The sequence below is a fragment of the Suncus etruscus genome, chromosome 1, assembly GCF_024139225.1.
Source record: "Suncus etruscus isolate mSunEtr1 chromosome 1, mSunEtr1.pri.cur, whole genome shotgun sequence".
In the NCBI taxonomy this organism is placed as follows: Eukaryota; Metazoa; Chordata; class Mammalia; order Eulipotyphla; family Soricidae; genus Suncus; species Suncus etruscus.
This window is the reverse complement of record NC_064848.1, coordinates 159,533,531-159,552,182: the sequence shown is the minus strand read 5'-3', so window position 1 is coordinate 159,552,182 and position 18,652 is coordinate 159,533,531. Positions and strand designations below refer to the sequence as shown.

General features: G+C 44.8%; 1 protein-coding gene and 1 non-coding gene across 2 annotated transcripts in view; both read right to left on the bottom strand.

Moving 5' to 3' along the window:
- Nucleotides 1–18,652, bottom strand: part of CRK (CRK proto-oncogene, adaptor protein) — a 53,008-nt gene that overhangs the window by 9,669 nt on the left and 24,687 nt on the right. Inside the window, 2 exon segments of the mRNA XM_049782624.1 lie at nt 15,842–16,911; nt 16,913–16,990. Coding sequence (XP_049638581.1) covers nt 16,852–16,911; nt 16,913–16,990 — 138 coding nt within the window. The 3' untranslated portion in view covers nt 15,842–16,851.
- Nucleotides 6,579–6,686, bottom strand: LOC126027918 (U6 spliceosomal RNA). The gene has a single exon (XR_007502350.1). It is a non-coding gene; the product is annotated as a U6 spliceosomal RNA (small nuclear RNA).

The following is an 18,652-nucleotide window of genomic DNA, read 5'->3' as shown; positions in this document are numbered from 1 at the left end:
AGGTCACATGCAAGGCAAATAGTCTTTTGTTTTGTTTTGTTTTTTGTTTTTTGGGCACATCCGTTTGATGCTCAGGGGTTACTCTTGGCTAAGAGCTCAGAAATTGCCCCTGGCTTGGGGGACCATATGGGACGCCGGGGGATCAAACCACGGTCCTTCCTTGGTTAGGGCTAGCGCTTGCAAGGCAGACACCTTACCTCTAGGGCCACCTCGCCGGCCCCAAGGCAAATATTCTTATTCTTTCTACTGTACTATCTCTCCAGCACCCCCATACTTAATTTTATTTATTTGGGATTTTTTGCTTGGGGGGTTTTGGGGGGACACACCAAACAATACTCAAGTGTTTTTCCTTTTTCTTTCTTTCTTTTTTTTTTTTTTTGGTTTTTGGGTCACCCCTGGTGGTGCTCAGGGGTTACTTCCTGCTCTGTGCTCAGAAATTGCTCCTGGCAGGCACAGAGGACCATATGAGATGCTGGGAGTCGAAACAACATCAACCCTAAGTTGGCTGCTTGTAAGGCAAACACCCTACCGCTATGCTATCTCTCCGGTGTCTTGAGTATTTTTCTTAGCTCTGCACTCATGAATTACTCTAGGGCTAGGCAATGCTCTGGGGACCATATGGGATGCCAGAGATCAGACTCAGGTTGGCCACAAGGCAAGCCCCCTACTGTGCTATTGCTCTGCCCTCACCATTCTTTTTACTCTATATATTCTCTCCTTCCCTTGTCATTATTTTGAGGAGCTAGGGTGCTCACACACCTGCAGTTACAGTGCTCATGAGCACGGGGTTGCTGCATGCTAAGATCCCACACACATTTGCTGTGGCACAGGCCCCCCAAAGTGCCAGAAATCAAACTCTCAGTCTCATTCTGCCACTGAGACATCCCTAGGTCCCCTAAATAATATTTTAATATTATTAATTTTGTTTTGGGGTTAATCCGGCTGTGCTCCTGGCTCTGCACTCAGAGATCATTCCTAACAGGCTAGGCAAGGGTTGAACTGGATTGGCCACATGAAAGGCAAGCACTTTACCTACTGTATCTAGCTCTCTAGTTCCACTATATTTATTTTTGGGGGGCCACACCTGGTGGTGCTCAAGTCTTAGTCCTGGCTTTGTACTGAGGGATTACTCCTGACAGGGTTCTGGGGACGGTTTGGAGTGCTGAAAATTGAATTCAAGCTCCTTGGTTTTATTTGTTTGGTTTGGATTTTTGGGCCACATAGAGTGGCGCTCAGGGATTACTTCTGGCTCTGCACTCAGAAATCACTCCCGGCAGGCTCAAGGAACCTTATGGGATGCCGGGTATCAAACCCAGGTCCCCCGTGCCTGCCAGGTCCCCCGTGCCTGCCAGGAGCAATTTCTGAGCCTGGAGCCAGAAATAACCCCTGAGCACTGCCGGGTGTGACCCAAAAACCAAAAAAAAAAAAAAAAAGGGGAGGCAGGGGGAGGGGAAACTGGAGTCAATAGTGGCAGGGAATGGTGAAGGGATGTTGGACATTGTGTAACTGAAACTCAATCATGAACAACTTTGTAACTGTGTCTCTCGTGGTGATTCAATTAAAAATTTATAAAATGTGGGCCAGCGAGGGTGGCGCTAGAGGTAAGGTGTCTGCCTTGCAAGCGCTAGCCCTAGCCAAGGAAGGACCGCGGTTCGATCCCCCGGCGTCCCATATGGTCTCCCCAAGCCAGGGGCAATTTCTGAGCGCTTAGCCAGGAGTAACCTTTGAGCATCAAACGGGTGTGGCCCGAAAAACCAAAAAAAAAAATTATAAAATGTATACATATATTGTATACATTTATAGTATATTGTATATACTATATATATACATATATATGTATATATATGTATATGTGTAGTATATTGTATATATTTATAGTAAATTAAAAATAAATGGCCGGAGAGATAGCGCAGTAGGGCTTTTGCATTGCATACAGCCAACCTGGGAGGGACCCAGTTCGTTTCCCAGTATCCCATATGGTCCCCCAGCCTGCCAGGGGTGATTTCTGAGTGAAGAGTCAGGAATAACTCCAGAGCACCCCCTGATGTGTGCCCCCCCAAATCAATCAATCATTCAAGTTAAGAAAAATGCCCAAGTATGAGAGATGCTGTGCTCCTTCTGGGGGAGGAGGATCTTCTTTACTGTTCCCTGCTTCTACAATTGCCTGCATTCCTTGAGGGACTGCCCTTTTCTGGATTTTATTTTTTAATTTTTTTATTTTTTTTTGTCTGTTTTGGTTTCTGAGTAATCCTGGTGGCACTGCTCAACACTCAGGAACCCGCTCCTAGTGGTACTAGAAAGACTATATGGGACGTTGAGGCTCAAATTCGGGTCGACTGCATGCAAGATAAACACCCTATTCACTGTTCTATCACTCTGGTCTCCTTCCTCCATTTTGGGGAGGTAGGGGGTTTCGGGGATAGTTTATTAAGCACTGCTCAGGGGTCTTGAGGGCATTTCTGGAGAAAATCAGCCAACCTGGCCAGACTAGTCAATGAACAGAGCTGGGATGTAGCAGTACTTGGGTACAGCAATTGTTGAGGGTCACCAGGGCCACCTGTATGTATCCCATGAGGTAGGGATTAAACCTGGGCAGCCACATGCCAAGCACACATATAATCCAACCTTTTTTTTTTTAGTTTTTCGGACACACTGGTAATGCTCAAGGGTTATTCCTGGCTATGTGCTCAGAAATCGCTCCTGGCTTGGGGGACCATATGGGACACCAGGGGGTCGAATAACCCGAGAGCTGCCTGGTATGACCCAAAAACTAAAAACAATAAAATAAGTTGGTCCCTCAAGCCTGCCAGGAGCGACTTCTGAGTGCAGAGCCAGTAGTAACTCCTGAGCACCACCAGGTGTGATACCACTCCAAAAAAGATTTTCTTTTCTTTTTTTTTTTTTTGGTGTGGTTTTTTTGGGTAAAACCCAGCAGTGCTCAGGGGTTATTCCTGGATCCAGGCTCAGAAATTGATCCTGGCAGGAATGGGGGACCATATGGGACGCCGGGATTTGAACCGATGACCTCCTGTATGAAAGGCAAACGCCTTACCTCCATGCTATCTCTCCGGCCCCAAAAGATTTTCTTATCAAATTAAATAATAGCTTTCTCAGTATCAGTAATAGTACTTTGAATTCCTGGACAACTTCATTTGTTTGATGCTGTCATCCTTATAGAAACATACCAACTTATTTGTTTTGTTTTTAGTTTTTGGGCCACACCCGGCAGCACTTAGAGGTTATTCAAGGCTCTGCACTCAGAAATCACCCCCGGCAGGCTCAGGGGATCATATGGGTTGCGAGGGATCGAACCCAGGTTCATCTGGAATGGCTACATGCAAGGCAAATGTCCTACCTCTGTGCTATCACTCTAGCCCATCTTGCCTATTCTCTTTTTTCCTTTTTTTCTTTTTTGTGGTCACACTCGGCCGGCACTCAGGATTTACTCCTGGCTCTATGCTCAGAAATTGTTCCTGGCAGGCTCGGGGACCAGATGTTTCTAAACGCCATTCTTCTGCATGCAAGGCAAATGCTCTACCTCCAGGTTATCTCTCCGTCCCCATCTTGCTATTCTTTTTTAAATAACTTTGCTCTGGGGCCAGAGTAATAGCACAGTGGTAGGGCATTTGCCTTGCATGTGCCAACCCTGATGGACCTCAGTTCAATTCCCATATGGTTCCCCAAGCCTGCTAAGAGTGAGTTCTGAGTGCTGAGCCAAGAGTAACCCCCGGAATGCTGCCAGGTGTGACTCCTTCCCCCCAAAAAACTTTGCTCTCATTTATCTGGAAAGAAATTATATTATGGTCAACTATGTCAGCTGTGTGGTGTTTTTTTTTTTTTTTTTTTTTTTGTGGTTTTTGGGTCACACCCGGCAGTGCTCAGGGGTTATTCCTGGCTCCAGGCTCAGAAATTGCCTCCTGGCAGGCACGGGGGGACCATATGGGACGCCGGGATTCGAACTGATGACCCTCCTGCATGAAAGGCAAGCGCCCTACCTCCATGCTATCTCTCCGGCCCCTGTGTGGTGCATTTTTTTTTTTTTTGGTTTTTTTGGGCCACACCCAGCGGTGCTCAGGGGTTACTCCTGGCTGTCTGCTCAGAAATAGCTCCTGGCAGGCAAGGGGGACCATATGGGACACCGGGATTCGAACCAACCACCTTTGGTCCTGGATCGGCTGCTTGCAAGGCAAACGCCGCTGTGCTATCTCTCCGGGCCCTGTGTGGTGCATTTTTAAAAATAAAGTAATATATAGCTTTTGTTGCATCTCTAAGATATCAAGGATAGATCTGAAGAATCATTCCACATATATAATTTTTGTTTGACTTGTTTTGGGGTCATACCTGGCTTAGTCCTAGCTCTGTGTTCAGGGATCACTCCTTGGTGGCTTTTGGGGACCTTATGAGTGCTGAGGACCAAATCCATGTTGATGTGTACAAGGCAAGTGCCTACCCATTTTCCAAAACTGGACGATTTATTTATTTATTTATTATTTTTTTTTTTTTGGTTTTTGGTTTTTGGGCCACACCCGGCGTTGCTCAGGGGTTACTCCTGGCTGTCTGCTCAGAAATAGCTCCTGGCAGGCACGGGGGACCATATGGGACACCGGGATTCGAACCAACCACCTTTGATCCTGGATCGGGCTGCTTGCAAGGCAAACACCGCTGTGCTATCTCTCCGGGCCCTTTTTTTTTTTTTTTGGTTTTTGGGCCACACCCGGTAACGCTCAGGGGTTACTCCTGGCTATGCGCTCAGAAGTCGCTCCTGGCTTGGGGGACCATATGGGACGCCGGGGGATCGAACCGCGGTCCGTCTCCTAGGCTAGCGCAGGTAAGGCAGGCACCTTACCTCCAGCGCCACCGCCCGGCCCCCTAAACTGGACGATTTAAATCATATTTATTAGTCTGGTGAAGTTTCCTTATTTCCTTATTTTTCTTTTTTTTTTTTTTTTTCCTGATTTTTGGGTCACACCCAGCTTTGCTCAGGGGTTACTCCTGGCTCTATGCTCAGAAATCGCTCCTGGCAGGCTCAGGGGACCATATGGGATTCCGGGATTCGAACCACCGTCCTTCGGCAGGAAAGGCAAACCTTACCTCCATGCTATCCTCGACAGACCCTGGTTTTTGTTTTTGGACCGTACCCAGAGGTGCTCTGTGTGGAACACTTAGGAGGAACACTTTAGTGGAACAGTTTAGGAGAACCATTTAGTGCCAGGGATCTAATCTAGGGCCTGAGAGGCTGGAGAGATTACAATGAGTAAGGCTCTTGTCTTGCACACAGCCCCACACAGCCAACTTGGGTTTGATCCCTGGGACCCCCATATGATCACCCCAAATTCCACCAGAAGTGATACCTGAGTCTAGAGCCAGGAATAAGCCTTGAGCACTGCTAAGAGTGCCCCTCCCCAAAAATACCCAAACAAAAACACTTGGAATACTGATATGCAAAGTTTTTCTCTCCAGGCCTTTCAACACTTCTCTGGCCCAGCTCTTCAGGGGACCATGCTTTTGCTTGGGAACGAACCTAATCCTCTCCACCACAAAACAAGAGCTCAGTCTAAACTGTTCTGCTTTTAGAAACAAAGATGTAATCCAAAATTTTCTAGATATCATTTTTGGGAGGAGAAGGGGAACACACCTGGGAGTGCTCAGGGCTTACCACTGGGAGGACTCAGGGATTATATATGGTGCTGGTAATTACATCTGGGTCATTCCTGTGCAAGGCAAGTGCCTCACCTGTTGTACTATCTCTGATACAGACATATTTCTTTCCCTTTTCTGGGGGAAAAGATTTTAGGGACACATCTGACAGTGTTCAAAGCTTACTCTGGCTCTGTGCTCAGGAATCACTCCTGGCAAGACATAGGGACCATATGGGATACAAGGGATATGTGAACTGAGTTGGTTACATCAAAGGCAAGCCCCTACTTTTATATATATTTGCTTTTTGGGCCACACCCAGTGACACTCAGGGATCACTCCTGGCTTAGGGGACCATATGGAATGCTGGGGGATTGAACCGTGGTCTGTCCTAGGTTAGCAAGTGCAAGACAAACACCCTACTGCTTGTGCCACCACTCTGGCCTCTATAATATTTATATATTTTGTTTTTTTCTTACTTTTTGGCTACACCCGGCGGTGCTCAGGGTTTACTCCTGGCTCTGTGCTCAGAAATCATTTCTGGCGGATTCAGGATACCATATGAGATGGCCAAGATTGAACCAGGGTCCATCCTGGCTGTGTGCAAGCCAAATGCCTACGGCTCATGCTATCACTCTAAACCTATATTTTAATATTCTTTTTTTGGGGGGGACACACATGGTGATGAGCCCCTGACTATGAGGCTCAGAAATCACTCCTGGCTCGAGGGACCATATGGGACGCCAGGGATTGAACCCAGGTCTATCCTGGGTCTGCCACATGCAAAGCAAACACCCTATCATTGTGCTATTGCTCCAGCCCATTTTCTTATTTTTTAAATAGTATTTATTGTGACCAGTGAATTACGAATCTTTCACAGTTATATTAAAGGTACATAGTGCCATTTTCAATATTCTATAGGTTTCTTGATCACTTTTTTTTTAAATATGGAAAGCTTCACGGATTTGCGTGTCATCCTTGTGCAGGGGCCATGCTAATCCTCTGTATTATTTCAATTTTTAATATATGTGCTGCCCCAAAGTGAGCACTCTTGATCCCTTTTTTTTTTGGGGGGGGCACACCAGTGATGCTCAGGTGTTACAACTGGCTATGTGCTCAGAAATTGATGCTTGGGGGACCATATGGGATGCCAGGGGATCGAACTGTGGTTCGTCTTAGGTTAGCAATGTGCAAAGCAACACATGCCTTACCACTTGCGCCACTGCTCCGGCCCTTTTGATCACTTTTTATTTTAAAAGAGGGCTAAGAGGGGACTGCAGAGAATGTAGGAGATAGGGCATTTGCTTTGCCCAAAACTAATGCTAGTTTGATTCCAATATCACTTATGATTTTTCAGCAATCTTATTTGGGGGGGGGGGAGTGAGAGAGGGCACACCTGGTATGCTCAGGGGTTACATTTAGTTCTGCACTCAGGAATCATTCCTGGTGGTATTCGGCAGACTACATAGGATGCCAGGAATCCAACCCAGGATGACTGCATGTAAGACAAGCACCCTACCTGCTAGCTATTTCTCCAACCCCTCCCCAGTACTCACTTTTCTTTTTTTTTTTTTGGATCACACCTGGCAGCGCTCAGGGGTTACTCCTGGCTCCACGCTCAGAAATCGTTCTTGGCAGGCTCAGGGGACCATATGGGATGCTGGGATTCAAACCACCAACCTTCTGCATGCAAGGCAAATGCCTTACCTCCATGCTATCTCTCTGCCTCCAGTACTCTCTCTTTTTTTTTTTTTTTTGGTTTTTGGGCCACACCCGGAGTTGCTCAGGGGTTACTCCTGGCTGTCTGCTCAGAAATAGCTTCTGGCAGGCACGGGGGACCATATGGGACACCGGGATTCGAACCAACCACCTTTGGTCCTGGATCAGCTGCTTGCAAGGCAAACACCACTGTGCTATCTCTCCGGGCCCTCCAGTACTCTCTTAAACAAACTCAAGAAAAGCTCCTGAGGGCCCGGAGAGATAGCACAGCGGTGTTTGCCTTGCAAGCAGCTGATCCAGGACCAAAGGTGGTTGGTTCGAATCCCGGTGTCCCATATGGTCCCCCGTGCCTGCCAGAGCTATTTCTGAGCAGTTAGCCAGGAGTAACCCCTGAGCACCGCCGGGTGTGGCCCAAAAACCAAAAAAAAAAAAAAAAAAAGAAAAGCTCCTGAGCACTGAACAGTATGGTCCATAAAAACAGAGCAAATCGAAGCAAAACAAAACAAAAACAAAATAGGGGTCATCTGCCATGGTGCTTAGGGCCTTCGATCATTCTGGTGGTACCCAGGCTAGGTAGGGTCATCAAGTCACGTGATAATGGCAATCGAATTCAGGAACCTACTCACAGTGCGGCATGTGCTCTACATGAGCTCACTAGCGCTATCTCCTGGCCAGTTAAGTATCTTCTTATTTTATTTATCTATTTTGGTTTTGGGGCCACACCTGGTGGTGCAGGGTTTACTCCTAGCTCTACACGCAGGAATCACTTCTAGTGGAACTGGCAATGCTCAGGAGATCATATAGAATTCTGGGGATTGAACTGTGCAAGGCAAGCATCTTATCTGTTGTACTGTTGTTCAAGTCCGTCTCTTTTTTTTTTTTTTTTTTTGTGGGTTTTTTGGGTCACAACCGGCAGTGCTCAGGGGTTACTCCTGGCTCCATGCTCAGAAATTGCTCCTGGCAGGCACGGGGGACCATATGGGACGCTGGGATTCGAACCGATGACCTCTTGCATGAAAGGCAAACGCCTTACCTCCATGCTATCTCTCCAGCCCCAAGTCCGTCTCTTTTTATGCTTAAAAGATCTCCCTCCCTGTCTGTCTCTGTGTCTAATTCTGTTTCTCACTATCGTTTCTTTCTCTTACTATCTTTTCTTACACCATTTGAGGAGAAACTAGGCCATTTTGACCCAGATTGCATAGCAGTTAGGGTGTAAGCCTTCCATGTGCCAGACCCTATTTGTTGCCAACACAATATGGTTCCCTAAGCATTGCCAGGTTGGAAGGGGATCCCCAACATAACCAGTTCTGAACAATATTGCATCTTGAGTCTTTGCACTGAACTGCCTACTTAGCCAAGAATTTATTGGGGACTCTGGATCTCTTGAGCACTGGTCCATGCACTGGACCCTGGATCTTCTGAGTACAGGGTCCATGCAATCACCTTAAAAAAAAAAAAAAAAAAAAAAGTGCCGGGGCCAGAGAAATAGCATGGAGGCAAGGTTAGAGGTAAGGTGCCTGCCTTGCCAGCGCTAGCCTAAGACGGACCGCAGTTCGATCCCCCGGCGTCCCAGATTGTCCCCCCAACCAGGAAGCCAGGAGCGACTCCCTGAGCGCATAGCCAGGAGTAACCCCTGAGCGCTGCCAGGTGTGACCCAAAAAACCAAAAAAAAAAAAAAAAAAAAAGTGCCATATTCAGTTATGCACTTTACTTAACAAGGTCACTTAATTAAGGCAGGAGGGGTTATAATATAATCATGCACTGCTCTGCACATCCTGCTTTGAGTATGGCACAAGGATGTATTAGCACAAGAGGGCATTTTTCACTGGTTACTCACAAAAGTGCTGTCACCACCGAATTTACTTCTTGAAAGCTAATACACATTTTGGGACCTCTGTTGGGGTTGACTGTGGCTTTGGTCTTGCTTCTCACAGAATATGACTCACAAGGACAGTCTATTCCATGTGAGCTACATTTTAGAACTAGCAGCATCTGATAATAGTCATGATGTCACACTACCAAACAGAACAGAGTCAAACCCCACTTTGGTGATTGAGTATTTAACTTTTTTATTGAGGGAATATCTGGAGGTGCTACTGGCTCACTTCTGGTGGGCTAAGGGGACCGTAAGTGCTGCCTGAACTAAAACCTGGGTTGGCCATGAAACTAGCTAAGTGCTTTATCCACTGTACTATGGCTCTGGCCCAAATAACTTCACATTTAGAACAGCCCTGTTCCATGGCAGCTGAGACATGACATTCTCAAAACAGTAATTAGTAACCAGTACCAGTCAGCCAAGACTTAATAATTAAGCCCAATCCTTTTTTTTTTTTTTTTTTTTGGTTTTTGGGTCACACCTGGCAGTGCTCAGGGGTTATTCCTGGCTCCAGGCTCAGAAATTGCTCCTGGCAGGCACAGGGGACCATATGGGACGCCGGGATTCGAACTGATGACCTTCTGCATGAAAGGCAAACGCCTTACCTCCATGCTATCTCTCCGGCCCCAAGCCCAATCCTTTTTAAATAAACTTTATTTATTGATTGTTGGGCCACACCAGTGGTGGCTCAGTGGTAACTCCTGGCTCTGCATTCAGAAATCACCCTTGGCAGGCTGGGGGACCATATGGGTGCCAGGAACTGACCGGGTTCCTCCCAGGTCAACTGCATGCAAGTCAAATGCCCTACCGCTGTGCTATCTCTCCGAAACTAAATTTTTTTTTTTTTTGTTTTCGGGCCCACACCCGGTGACGCTCAGGGGTTACTCCTGGCTATGCGCTCAGGAGTCGCTCCTGGCTTCCTGGGTTTGGGGGACCATCTGGGAACGCCGGGGGGCTCGAACCGAGGTCCGTTCTTAGGCTAGCACTCGCAAGGCAGGCACCTTACCTCTATCGCACCGCGCCGGCCCCCTCTCCGGAACTATTGTCAGATCTAAAGGGCTCCCAAGAACTCATGTATTTCGGGGTTAAGGTACATGAACACTAAAGTCAGTAGATGAACCCTGTCCAAAAGGTCCAGACTCCAAAAAGCTCATCTAGCAATATACAAAATGCTAGTGAAAGGGCTGAAACGATGGCACAGCAGTAGGGCATTTGCCTTGCAAGTGGGTAACCCAGGACGGACCCATGGTTTGATCTCCCAGCATCCCATATGGTCCCCCAAGCCCTGAGCACATAGCCAGGAATAACCCTGAGCATCACCCAGGTGCACTCCCCCCACCACCAAAAAAAAACAAAAAACAAAAACTAGTGAAATCCTAATGTACCCAGCAAACAGAACACAGCATTTATAGTACCAAATTCCTTTTCACACGATAGAATTCTCTTCCAGCACATGAGAAAGAATCTATCTCACTTAATGAGCTGAGTTTCCCTTTTTTCTCTGGGGAGGGGGGAGTCACACCTGGCAGCACTCCGGGGTTACTCCTGGCTCTAAACTCAGAAATCACTACTGGCAGACTCAAAGGACCATATGGATGCCGGGATTTGAACCACTGTCCTTCTGCATGCAAGGCAAACACCCTACCTCCATGCTATCTCTTGGCCCGAGTTTCCTTGTTGATACTTAGAAGCCAACCTCTATATGTCTGATATACATCTATTGCCTCTCATTCCCAGAACTCTACACTCTTCTAGGCAATACTCACCCCACTCAGTCTCAAATGGGAAGATAGACAGTTGGCCCAAGATTGTTCACTTTTGTTTTGGGGCCACACTATGGTGGTGCTCTGATTTGTCACTAAGCAAGACAAAGGAACTAACCCCTGCACAATCTGATCCCAGCTCAGTTTACTTTAGAGAGGTATGTGCTCCATCACTGAGAAACATCCTTGGCCTTTACGTTGTTTGTTTGTTTTGGAGCCAAACCCGGTGATGTCAGAAAATAACATCTCTGGCTCTGTGCTCAGAAATCAAACCCGGGTCTGTTCTTACCACTGTGCTATTACTCAGGCCTTGGCCTTTAATTTTTTTCCTGATAATTAGTTTTCTTTGCTTCTATTTTTCTTCAGGAATATGGAATGGCTTCAAACTCTTTAACTTCTTCCAGTTAACATTTGAACCATGTTACATTTTCTTCTCTGGAGGGGATCTTATTCTTCCACATCCTGTAAAAGGAATAGAATTTAGAACAGGATAATATTTTGTTTTGTTTTGGAGCCACACACTGTGACGCTCAGGGGTTACTCCTGGCTATGTGCTCAGAAATTGCTCCTGGGGGCCAGAGAGATAGCACAGCGGCATTTGCCTTGCAAGCCGACTCAGGACCTAAGGTGGTTGGTTTGAATCCCGATGTCCCATATGGTTCCCCGTGCCTGCCAGGAGCTATTTCTGGGCAGATAGCCAGGAGTAACCCGAGCGCCGCAGGGTGTGGCCCAAAAGCCAAATATATATATGTACACATATACATTTTGGGACTGGTGAGGTGGCGCTAGAGGTAGGGTGTCTGCCTTGCAAGCGCTAGCCAAGGAAGGTCCGCGGTTTGATCCCCCCGCGTCCATATGATCCCCCAAGCAGGGGCAATTTCTGAGCGCTTAGCCAGGAATAACCCCTGAGCATCAAATGGGTGTGGCCCCCCCCCCAAAAAAATTGCTCCTGCTAGGCTTGGGGGATCATATGGGACGCTGAGATGGATTTGTAAAACTGTCCTTCTGCATGCAAGGCAAATGTCCTACAGCTGTGCTATCTCTCCAGTCTTAGGATAATAAAAAAAAATTTTTTTTTTTTTTTGTGATTTTCGGGTCACACCCGGCAGTGCTCAGGGGTTATTTCTGGCTCCAGGCTCAGAAATTGCTCCTGGCAGGCACAGGGGACCATATGGTGGTGCCGGGATTCGAACCGATGACCTCCTGCATGAAAGGCAAACGCCTTACCTCCATGCTATCTCTCCGGCCCCAGGATAATAAAATTTAAGAGTTGGTAAGGGAACCCAAACATTCAACTACCAAAAGATGTTAGCACCACCCCCTTTTTTTGGGGGGGGTCACACCCAGCAGCGCTCAGGGGTTACTCCTGGCTCTACGCTCAGAAATTGCTTTTGGCAGGCTCGGGGGACCCATATGGAATGCCAAGATACAAACCACCGTCCTTTTGCCTGCAAGGCAAACACTCCACTGCTATCTCTCCAGCCCCAGCACCTTTTTTTTTTTATTGATAAACATTAAATGACATATTTAAATTACTTATCAAATTAGGTATATATCAAAAATTGGCTTTAGAGTACTAATTTTTGTTTTGTTCTTGGGACCATATAGGATGCCGGATTCGAACCACCCCTCTCTCCTGTATTGGCCACGTGTAAGGCAAACACCTTACTGCTGTGCTATCACTCCTAGAGTACTAATATTGGCTACACTAAGTTAATTTTGGGCCCAAGTCAGAATACTTACTAAATACCTGGCAATAGAACTTTTCTACCTGTCCTTTTCCCATAGCTGTGCTCAAGGCTTATTTCTAGTGTTGTATCACTTTAAAAAATGGAATTAGCAGAGCCAGAGCAGTGGCACAAAGGGGGTAAGGCATCTACCTTGCCCACGCTAGCTCAATTCTCCGCATCCCATATGGTCCTGAGCCTGCCAGGAGTGATTTCTGAGTGCAGAGCCAGGAATAACTCCTGAGCACCGACAGATGTGGCCAAAAAAACCAAAATAAAAAAAAAGGTTCTGGAGCTATAGCACAGCGGTAGGGTGTTTGCCCGTGCACACTGGACAACCCAGGTTCGATTCCCAGCATCCCATATGGTTCCCCAAGCCAAGGGACAATTTCTGAATGCAGAGGCAGGAGTAACAGGAAACGCCGCGCCAGATGTGGCCTCAAAAACAAAACCAACAAACAAAAAATAATATTGAGGGGCTGGAGTGATGACACAGCAGTAAGGAGTTTGCTTTGCACGCAGCTGACCCAGGACAAATCACAGTTCAATCCCCCAGCGACCCATATAGTCCCCCAAGCCAGGAACCATTTCTGAGCGCATAGCCAGGAGTAACAGTGTGACAGGGTGTGGCCCAAAAAATCCAAAAGGAAAAAAATTTGAATATGTCACTAACATCCTAGAACCCTCTGGAGAAGACTCAAACTTTTTTTTTTTTTTTTGTGGTTTTTGGGTCACACCCGGTAGTGCTCAGGGGAAACTCCTGGCGTCCATGCTCAGAAATTGCTCCTGGCAGGCCACGGGGGACCATATGGGAAGCAGTATTCGAACTGATGACCTGCATGAAAAGCAAACAGCCTTACCTCCATGCTATCTCTCCAGCCCCCAAACTTTACTTATTTTTTCGGGCCACACCCAGCAGTGCTCAGGGGTTACTCCTGGCTGTCTGCTCAGAAATAGCTCCTGGCAGGCACGGGGGACCATATGGGACACCGGGATTCGAACCAACCACCTTTGGTCCTGGATCGGCTGCTTGCAGGCAAACGCCGCTGTGCCTCTCTCCGGGCCCCAAACTTTATTTTTTTGATTTGTTTAGGGGCCACATCTGCAGTGTTCAGAGGTCCCTCAACACCCAGAGGTACAAGGAGACTCCAGGTCTCATGCAAGCACAACCTGCACTCAGTACCCAAACAGCTAAGTTGTCTCTCTGGCTGAACTTTCAAAACGTCTTGTTTGCTATTGAAAGGCCCTTACCATATCATTTATTTGTACCCCATCTCCATTTTCCAGTCAAGTTAGATGTTCTGAGGATGATTTATACCCACATACATTCTAATCTTTCCATTATCTTGTAATTGTTCTTATATTCCTCTCAATTATTTCACAACTTATAAAAACCCTTTAAAATTAATCCCATCTTTTGTTTATTTGTACTTTTTTTTTTTTTGCCGCACACACCAGTACTCAGGGAACAATGTAGTCTGGGGCTTAAACCTGGGACTCTTCATTAGATTAGCTCCTTTGTGAAAAATATTCAAAGATTTCTCTCTTCAAAAGATCACCAAGCCAAATATTTGGCCATATTTTTATTTACTACATATACTATAAACATATACAATACATGCTACAAAAGAACATTTTTTAAAATTTAACTGTCAAGAAAGTGTGTAGTGTTATAATACAATGGCAAATGATCATTATTTTATTTCAAACTGGTTTGCATATCAACCATTTCAAACCATTAATAATGAAATATTACTTAAGGATAATTAAAAATTATCTATCTGCATTATAAACAATAAACAATTTCAACAAATTAATAAGAATTAAACCATGTCAAATATTAGTATCCAAAAATGGGGGTATTTTTGCAGAAAGGATTATATAAAATATAGCAGCCAATTTCACTTTACTTTGCTCTTTGACAATGCACTTAAATAGGCTTCTAGCATTTGCTTCTGGAAGATACTTATAAGAAGTCCTTTAATTTCTTAAGGTCCGATAACTGTCATATTCAGCCAAACTGAACCCAACAATTCATATAATGTAATGGCTTCAGACAACTGATCACTGAGAAATTCTTATGATTTAGGTACAGTTGCATGTCATAATATTAACTTATGAAAAGAGACATTACAAAGTCAAAGGCAAAAGAAAATACAAACATTCAAATCAGTTTGTGACAAGGTTTTTTCTACAATTATTTTAGATGTCAAACTTTCAGGAGAATAAGATTCAATGTGTACTGAATTTATAGATCTATGTTCAAACTGAAAATCTAATAGAATAGTCAGTTGGAATTAGGTAGAGTATTGAAATCTGTTCATTCAACATTACGGAGCACCTGATATGTGCATAGCACTGTGATAACATTTTAAAAGTAGAGTATTAATGTCCTTTATCAAGCATTACCTTAATGTGAGGTAAAAAATATATATAAATTAGTATCAATTCATTAGTTTGTTGTGGTAATGTACGTAATTCTGTGACAGTTGGCTTTTCTGCGCCACATATTGAGCTTCCTTCATGACCCTCAATGACACCAACATCTGTATTCTATATGCCAATCGATATTAGGTATGATACTAAACCTCTAGGATACCATAATTTTGGTAGATTTTTTTAAAGACTGCAATATCAATCATTAGCCTATGCAAAATAATTAGAAATATACCTTACTTTTCTAAAATAAGGCCCCAAACAAGACATGTGGGTGCTCTCTCTGTAAGTCCATGCACCACTACAGACCATTAAGTGCCTTTCTAGACTGAGAACTTATATAAAGTTTCATAGTATAGTCCTAAATAGCCTAGATCATTTTTGGTCTCAGAAGTCCTATTTTTGGAGCTCCCTGATCCCATAAAATATTCCATACTTAAAAGCACTATTCTGGGCCAATGATGTAGTACATAATCATATGTAATTCATGAATGGTTCAAATATTTTTTCTTCTTCTTTCCTGGCCATACCCAGCAATGCTCAAGGGTTACTTCTGGTTCTGCACTTAGGAATTACTTTCTGATGGTGCTAGGGACCATATGGATATCAGGGATCGAATCTCGATCGGCTGTGTGCAGGCAAATGCCATACCCATTGTATACTATCATGTATTTTCAAAGCACTAATTTTCTATTCAAATTCATGTAATTTTATCTTGGCTTTTATACAAGTTGCACATAAAGAACGTAATTTGGCCCCCATACCTTCTATGGAATATATCTAAATAATTGGTCAATCCACTCCAAGTAGAAGCTAAGAATTCCCAAAGAATCCCCTCAAAAGGAATATGGCACTCAGGAGAAATGGCCCCATTGAATTCCATTAGCCAGGTGTCTATTCCATTAGTCAGGGGTCTATATAGATGCAGTAACAGTATGAACCTATTATGGACCCTGTAGGGTAGGCAGAAGCTGGGAGTGTTGCTGTCCACTCAGTGAATGCAAATACTGCCTTAAAGCTATGCACTGAATAAAGTGCTCTGCATATCCCACTTGTCATCTGGAATTAAAACTCATCTTAAGAGTTAACCTAAAACTTTGGGGGAAAAGAAATGACAAGGGCTGGAACAATCCTAAGAAAAAAGTATGAAGCATTGTCTAAAAGGTAGGCAAATGCCTCTAGTAGTGTCCTCAAGAATCTCAGGATTGAACGGTCAAATGAGTCAGACAATAGTCATGTTTTGTAAATGAAAAAGAAGTTCCACTGGGTACTATTCACGTGGTACATGATTACTTCATGGAAAAAAGAAAGGAACAATCTATTACCATTTGACAGTATGGTTCAGAATGAAAGCAAAACCACTGAATAAATCAGGCAAGCAGTATGCAACATTACTCTTCTGTTCATCAGTCTTCTGTAACCTGAACTGTACGGCCTGTTACACTCAGGTAATATACCACCAGCTCACCTAATATTGCCCAATTCAGAAATGAACACACAAGCCCTCCAGTTTCGTACCCTAAACATGGTAATGAGACTAGGGATGGAATAGTTCAGTCTGAAAAAGACCACAGGTAACAGAATACTTATATATAAACTAAACTGCTTTGACATCTGTAAGAAAACTGTATAGATGGCAATTAGGGGGAAAAAAGATTGTTCCCATCTGATAGCCAAACTGTTGAGCTAATACTCAGCTGAAGTCCTCATCGGGATTCTGTTGATCCAGCAGACGGACATGTGTGAATGGGAAGTGACCCTCTTTTGCCATTACACTCCCCTTCCCACTGACCACTCACATTAATCTTCGTAACCTTTACCAGCTCACCGACCTGCAGGAGGAGAATAAGGAGAGCACTTTATTTCCAGTTAAAAATGCAAGCTAAAAAAGTCATTTTCTGGTTAGTATACCCTGCCCATGATTACTCTAGGGCGGAGTTACAGAAATGGCTGTTTGATGCCTCCCAAGCTCCCGCCACCAGAATTGATTACTTGTGGTTAATGCAGGCACAAAGAAGAAGTGATTTTAGCAGTACAGAAAAATAAGAGTACCAAAAATAGAAAATGCTATTTTATTTTTAGAAGTTCAACTGTCCTCTGAATAAGCAATTCCAAGGCTTGCATTCCTTCTCTTTTATCCTTTTAGCTTCCTGCCTTAGAGGAAAAAATAAGTCCTCTTACTAGTACAGAGCAGTTGCACGATTCCTCCGTTCATTGTGTGTCTGCTTTTATGTCTGTCTGTCTGTCCAAAGAGTTCTCCCAAGTAGGCAAATATAGGCCAAAATTCCAAAATTCCTTCAGTTCCCTGAGAAGACCCTACTTTCTTTAGCAAGCTCTACTTGACTGATTCACTGCCTAGGAAAACCCCCAAATTCCTTCCCTAGATTTCCTCATGGCTACTTATTACCTATTCATAAGTTCTTTTTTTTTTTTTTTTTTTTGGTTTTTGGGCCACATCCGGTCAGGCTCGAGGGTTACTCCTGGCTATGCACTCAGAAATAGCTCCTAGCTTGGGGGACTAACGTCCAAAAGTCCGTCCTGGATCAGCCATGTGTAAGGCAAATGCCCTACCCACTGCGCTATCCGCTCTGGCCCCTGCTTCTCTGTTCTTTACTCTTAGCTCTCACTCAATAATCACCCCAGTGGTGCTTGAGGGAGCATATGGGGTGTTGGGATTGAACCCAGGTTTACCAAGTGCAAGGCAAGCACCATACCCACTGTATGTATACCCACCCTATCTTTTTGTTCTAAAAAATTTCCCATTTTAGAGGCCAGATATATAGTAACAAAGAGTAGCGAATTTGCCTTGCCTATGGCTCACCCAGGTTAGACCTCGGTACTTCATAAGGTCCCTAAAACATTGTCAGGAGTGATCTCTGAGCACAGAGCCACAAGTAACTCCTATGAGTGGTTCAAAAACAAACAAGTTTCTTATTGTAGTATCAAAAAAGACATTTTTTAATTTTTTAGTTTTTGGTTTTTGGGTCATCCCAGCTGCGCTCAGGGGTTACTCCTGGCCTCTACGTCAGAATCCGCTCCTGGCTGGCTCGGGGGGGACCATATGGGATGCCAGGATTCGAACCACTGTCCTGCATGCAAGCAAACGCCCTACATCCATGCTATCTCTCTGGCCCTCAAACTGACATTTTTAATAATTTAGAATAATTCTATCTGCTATAAACAAAATTGATCTAAGGAACGGGCCTTCACCTTATGGTCAAACACTGCAGTGATAAAGGCCCCAGATATTACGTCTCACCATAAACTATCAGCATCTGAATTATGAGCATACTGTGGTTTTTAAACATAGCTGACTTTATGTTGAAACTATTCATAGGTACTATTTTGGGGGAGGAGGGGAGATTACCACACCCATTGGTGCTCTGGCAAAAACTCATGCCAGGAGGTTCTCAGAATGTGTATGTTGTGGTACTGAACCAACCACATGCAAGGCAAGCACCTTAACCAGCTTTGCTATCTCTGACCCCACCATA